At 38.5% G+C, this 5,917-nt stretch overlaps 1 protein-coding gene across 2 annotated transcripts; it reads left to right on the top strand.

Moving 5' to 3' along the window:
• The first annotated feature begins 3,953 nt into the window (after nucleotides 1-3,953).
• Nucleotides 3,954-5,694, top strand: LOC109560446 (tropomyosin alpha-3 chain-like). Of its 2 annotated transcripts, XM_070786057.1 has the most exons (2): nucleotides 4,027-4,094; nucleotides 4,229-5,694. In XM_070786057.1, exons 1-2 carry the CDS (start codon nucleotides 4,027-4,029, stop codon nucleotides 4,707-4,709), a joined length of 549 nt encoding a protein of 182 aa, XP_070642158.1. In that variant the 3' UTR covers nucleotides 4,710-5,694. The 2 variants fall into 2 exon arrangements, with proteins under 2 accessions (XP_070642157.1, XP_070642158.1); XM_070786056.1 differs by having other exon boundaries at nucleotides 3,954-5,694.
• Nucleotides 5,695-5,917: the final 223 nt, after the last annotated feature.

Here is a 5,917-nt window from a genome sequence, read left to right as displayed (position 1 = left end):
TATAGAGTTATAGACCTAATGCTAGTGAATAAATAACATTAATGTACAGTATATGTACAAACATGTATAGTAACGTTCTACCATAATGTAATGAGAAAAAATACTAATTACATAAAATGAAGTCTTGTTATTATGAGCTAATGAAATAGTCTAGGTAAGCCTACTGAAAAGAACAGGAGTTAATCTCCAATTATGCTACCATATACCCAAATTTATATTATCATAAGGCTATTATTAGAGGATGTCATCTATATGATTACTTGAACATTCTTAAGATCTACAAAATGTATTTTATCCTGGGACATCTCAATTATGACTCTGCCTTGCATCTAATTCAGTGTTTACAGTTTATGGGAAAAAATATTTTTCAAAGTTACATAAGATGTAAAAAGTTCCCAAAGCTTAATTACATGGCCCCAAATCTCAGGATATTTCTAAATACATATGCATTTATAAAATATTATTTCACACTTTTTATTAGGCATTTTTATTTTTAACCTTATCATTTTCATTTAAAACTGTCATATTGATTGAACATTTACCTGCTAATTCTTTTTGTTTGTTTAGATTTGCAGCTCAGGTCAACCACAAGAATTTAAAATGATTCTGGTCCTTACTACTGTTTCCAGGATAAGGGACTACTTCTAGATTAACATTCCTGATATCTTCCCTCATCTTCTTACTCATTCTTTCTCATGGAGAGAAAGTGAAATAACTGATTGAGGTGTCCACATTTAATGAATGAGTGGAGACAATCTATTAAAAATGACTAAGGAATCATTTTCTTTTCTTCCATCTCCAACCCTGACCAGTGTAACTCAGCAATGAAAATAAATGTGTCAGCTCTTCCAATCCAAACTTCAGTTCAGTTCAGTTCAGTCACTCAGTCATGTCCAACTCTCTGCGACCCCATGAACCACAGCATGCCAGGCCTCCCTGTCCATCACCAACTCCAGGAGTTTATCCAAACTCATGTCCATTGAGTATCCTCCTGCCCTCAATCTTTCCCAGCATCAGAGTCTTTTCAAATGAGTCAGCTCTTCGCATCAGGTGATCAAAGTATTAGAGTTTCAGCTTCAACATCAGTCCTTCCAATGAACACCCAGGACTGATCTCCTTTAGAGTGGACTGGTTGGATCTCCTTTCAGTCCAAGGGACTCTCAAGAGTCTTCTCCAACACCACAGTTCAAAAGCATCAATTCTTCAGCGCTCAGCTTTCTTTGTACTCCAACTCTCACATTCATACATGACTACTGGAAAAACCATAGCCTTGACTAGACGGACCTTTGTTGACAAAGTAATGTCTCTGCTTTTTAATATGCTGTCTAGGTTGGTCATAACTTTCTTTCCAAGAAGTAAGCGTCTTTTAATTTCATGGCTGCAATCACCATCTGCAGTGATGTTGGAGCCAAAAAAAATAGTCTGCCACTGTTTCCCCATCTATTTGCCATGAAGTGATGGGACCGGATGCCATGATCTTTGTTTTCTGAATGTTGAGCTTTAAGCCAACTTTTTCACTCTCCTCTTTCAGTTTCATCAAGAGGCTCTTTCCTTCTTCTTCACTTTCTGCTATAAGGGTGGTGTCATCTGCATATCTGAGGTTATTTTTAGACAATTGTCTAGACTGGAAGTAGGTGAATGTGCCAGCGAGCCCATTTACCTACAATTAGGTCATTACTTTCAATCAAATGTTTACCAATAATTAAGGTGCAATATTTATCTACTTTTAGAGTATCTCTCTCTTTCTCTCTCTCTTTTTTTTCTTTTTTGTAACAAAATTAGGACAGAAAAGAGAAAATGGTTATTCACTGACCATGTAAAACCCAGTCCACTCTTATTCATCAAAATCTATTTGTCCCTGCTGATGGTGACTTATTTCCATGAAATAGTCTGATAACCCCACAAAATGTATAACTGCACTCAGCTCAGGGCACTTCAGCACAAGCAAATGTGCTCTCTGTATTTGCAATTAAGCCAACAGACATATTCACTTAAAGGCTAATGTGAACTTTTACCCTTGAAGAAATCATTAATATTCTTTATTCATATTTTTAAGTTGGTTTATTTTTCAAAGTTGGGTTCTCAGAAATCTATACTTAAAAATAAAAACTTTGCCTGAACAAACAACACAATATAAACAAAAAATATTTATACTAAAACCTTGAACTACCATTTTCTTTTTTCTCCTATTTTTCAAAAGATCACTTGATCATTGTTAAAGTGTTTCTTTAACATTTTTTAAAAAGTCATTTTATTGTATGTAATACAATATTCAATTTACAATTTGAATGTAATACAATTAATTTACAATTTGAATGTAATACAATGTAATGCAAAATGTAATACAATTTATTCAACCTTGACAAGAGAAAAAGAAACAAAAAGAGCACATTTTGTGTTTCTTATATGTTATAAACTGCTGAAATGGGGAAAAGGTTTCACCTCTCTTAAAATCATCTTTTCCTCTCACTACACACTGGGAAATCTTATGCATTAATACCTCATGACTTTGTATTCCATCTCTACATTTTTGACTGTCATTTTTTTGTGTGTCCAACATTAACATATTTACTCATTTCCTCAGTCCCATAATACATAAAAAATAATTTTGGATTTGCTTTATCCATATCACTACCAAAACAAACTTTATAAGAAAAGTTCATAATATTTTTCAGTTTAGAGATGCAGTTTAGAATGCATCTCTCTGAGGATACAGAATATAGCATTTCAAAGTTGCATGGATTAATTTCAATGAGATATTCTTTCATTGAGGTATGACATTAAATTTCTTTGGTTTTGCTTTTCTTCAGTATGAGGTTCCTTTTTGTCTCCATCTTTGTTGATTTATTTAATTTTTTTTTTTTTTAGTAAAACACATGGCTCAAAATCAAAACTTCTAACTAAATACTCAGAAAAATCATAGTCACATCTGTATTCCCACCTAATTCACATGATAATCAACTTCACTACTTTCTCTAGTAAAGGTTCATTTGTTTTAGCAAAATTAAGCAAATATCTATATAGTATAAATTCTTTTTTTATTTTTATTTTTTATTATTATTATTATTATTTTACTTTACAATATTGTATTGGTTTTGCCATACATCAACATGCATCCGCCACAGGTGTACACGTGTTCCCCATCCTGAACCCCCTCCCACATCCCTCCCCATACCATCCCTCTGGGTCATCCCAGTGCAACATCCCCAAGCTTCCTGTATCCTGCATCGAACCTGGACTGGCGATTCACTTCTTATATGATATTATACATGTTTTAATGCCATTCTCCCAAATCATCCCTCCGCCACAGACTGTTCTATATATAGTATAAATTCTTGTTATTTCTTAGAGGAAAGACAGCATATTAAATGTATACATTTGCACTGAGCTTTTTCCATACAGTAGCATATACTAGAAAATTGCTCCATGTTACCTTAAAGATATCTCTATTGTTATTTGTATTTATTTGCTTTTTAGCAATAATACTTCAGAGTGTGAATGTACCTGAGCATATTAAATTTTCTACATGATATTTAAGTTGTTTTTCAGTTTTTTGCTAACGCCACAATGAATAATCTTGACTAACTTCCTGCAGGTGGGATTGCTGGGTCAAAGAGTAAATGAAACAAAACTATAACTGTATAGCACAAGGAATTATAGTCATTACCTGTCATTCCTAATACTGGTGATTTGTTTCTATTGCATTTCATTTTGGTTAGTCTTACTACTTACTAGTTTTCATCTTTTAAAAAACTAGTTTTGGAGTCGTGTCGGACTCTGTGCGACCCCATAAACTGCAGCCCACCATTCCTAAGTATCCCAAGCTTCCTACTGTCAGCCTCGACTGCGCATGCTCTTCGCCTAGTGTGGGCCACAAGTTCAACCCTGCAGGAACCAAGCGGCTGCAACGCCGAGCGCCGAGCGGAGGAGGCAGGAACCCGAAGGCAAGCAGGAGCTGGGTGGGGACCATGGCCGGGACCACCGAGGCAATGAAGTGCAAGATCCAGGTTCTGCAGCAGCAGGCCGATGATGCAGAGGAGAGGGCCAAGCGCCTCCAGCAGAAAGTGGATGGAGAAAGATGGGCCCGAGAACAGGCTGAGGCTGAAGTGGTCTCCTTAAACCGTAGGATCCAGCTGGTTGAAGAGGAGCTGAACCGAGCTCAAGAGCGCCTGGCCACTGCGCTGCAAAAGCTGGAGGAAGCTGAGAAAGCTGCTGATGAGAGCGAGAGAGTTATGAAGGTTATTGAAAACCAAGCCTTAAAAGATGAAGAAAAAATGGAACTCCAGGAAATCCAACTCAAAGAAGCTAAGCACATTGCAGAAGAGGCACACAGGAAGTATGAAGAGGTGGCTCGCAAGTTGGTGATTATTGAGGGAGACTTGGAGCGCACAGAGGAGCGAGCGGAGCTGGCAGAGTCCCGTTGCCGAAAGATGGGTGAGCAAATCAGACTGATGGACCAGCACCTGAAGTGTCTGAGTGCTGCTGAAGAAAAGTACTCTCAAAAGGAAGACAAATATGAGGAAGAGATAAAGATTCTTACCGATAAACTCAAGGAGGCAGAGACTCGTGCTGAGTTTGCTGAGAAATCAGTAGCCAAGCTGGAAAAGACAATTGATGATTTGGAAGATAAACTGAAATGCACCAAAGAGGAGGACCTCTGTACACAAAGGATGCTGAACCAGACTCTGCTTGACCTGAATAAAATGTAGAGCACCCCAGCCCCGCCCTGCCGCTGCTCCTCCCTCTCACCCCGACTCCGACTCCACTGGGGCCAGCCTGCCCGAAGCTGACCTTTAAACGGAGGGCTGATCTTTAACTGGAAGGCTGCTTTCTCCTTTCGCCACCTCTCCCACCCCCCTACTCCTGTGTCCTTTTCGCCAAACAGTCTCTGCCTCTCCCCAGAGATTCCAGTTGGGCTAGAGGCTGAGCACCTTTGGGAACAACGTTTAAGGGAATGTGAGCACAATGCAAAGTGTCTTTAAAAGCATGTTGTGATGTACACATTTTGTAATTACCTTTTTTGTTCTTGATGTTACACCCATTTGTAAAAAAACATTCCAGATAATTCCGTAGAACTGAAGCAGCAGTCTAATCCCTTTCTCACTTTTGGAAAGTAACATTTCAGCTTAATACATATTGCCTTCTCCAGAGAGAAAGGGAAAAGGTTTGGGCCTGCCTTACTGAGAGCCTAGCAGCCCAGAGAAAGGCTCCATTTGGGGAAACCTCATTGCCCTGTAAAAAGTACCTGCCAAAGCAGAAAGATGATTCCAGAAGGAGTTAGCCAAAAAAAAAAAAAAAAAATGCTGTTCAGGTTTTCAGCTTTAGGGTATCTTTGGACAACTTTTTTTTTTTCTTTTTTCATCAGAAGTGACCAAACAATTAAGATGGTAAAACCTCTGAGACCAAATCCTTGTTCCAGCTCTACCCTGTTCCCAACTGCTCACAGAATGGATCATGTGCCCCTTATATTGAAGTGACCACTTATTTGCTCTCCTGCCTCCTTGAAAGAAAGGAAAGAAAATTATGTTTTGCCACTGATTTAGCCATATGAAACTCATCTCATCACCCTTTTCTGGGTCTGAAGCTGCTGTCTCTAAAAGTGCCATCTCACTGTGCTTTGTATCGGTTAGTGCTGGAGAAATCTTGAAAAGCGTATGTACAAAACTTGTAAATTTTTATATTTTGGAACTTTGCTTCTTTGGGGTTGAGGCAAACTGGTCACCCCTCTGCCTGTGAGAGCTCTTTACAGTCTGTGGGCTAGCAGTGTGCTGATCTTTTAAAGTTTCTTTCCCTACCCAATCCCCCTTTTTTGATGAGGTTTCAGTGAGGTCTGTTAGGGGTGCATCCTGCAGCTTAATTGGCTTAAAATGTCCTCTCCTTTGGTGTGGTCTCTTTGGGGACCAATTGGGAGAAAAAA

Source organism: Bos indicus, chromosome 3 (genome assembly GCF_029378745.1).
Source record: "Bos indicus isolate NIAB-ARS_2022 breed Sahiwal x Tharparkar chromosome 3, NIAB-ARS_B.indTharparkar_mat_pri_1.0, whole genome shotgun sequence".
In the NCBI taxonomy this organism is placed as follows: Eukaryota; Metazoa; Chordata; class Mammalia; order Artiodactyla; family Bovidae; genus Bos; species Bos indicus.
This window is presented reverse-complemented; position numbering and strand designations above follow the sequence as displayed.

What these genes read in the sequence shown, in the direction of transcription:
- LOC109560446 (XM_070786056.1), top strand. Translation starts at nt 3,969, where the DNA reads ATGGCCGGGACCACCGAGGCAATGAAGTGCAAGATCCAGGTTCTGCAG.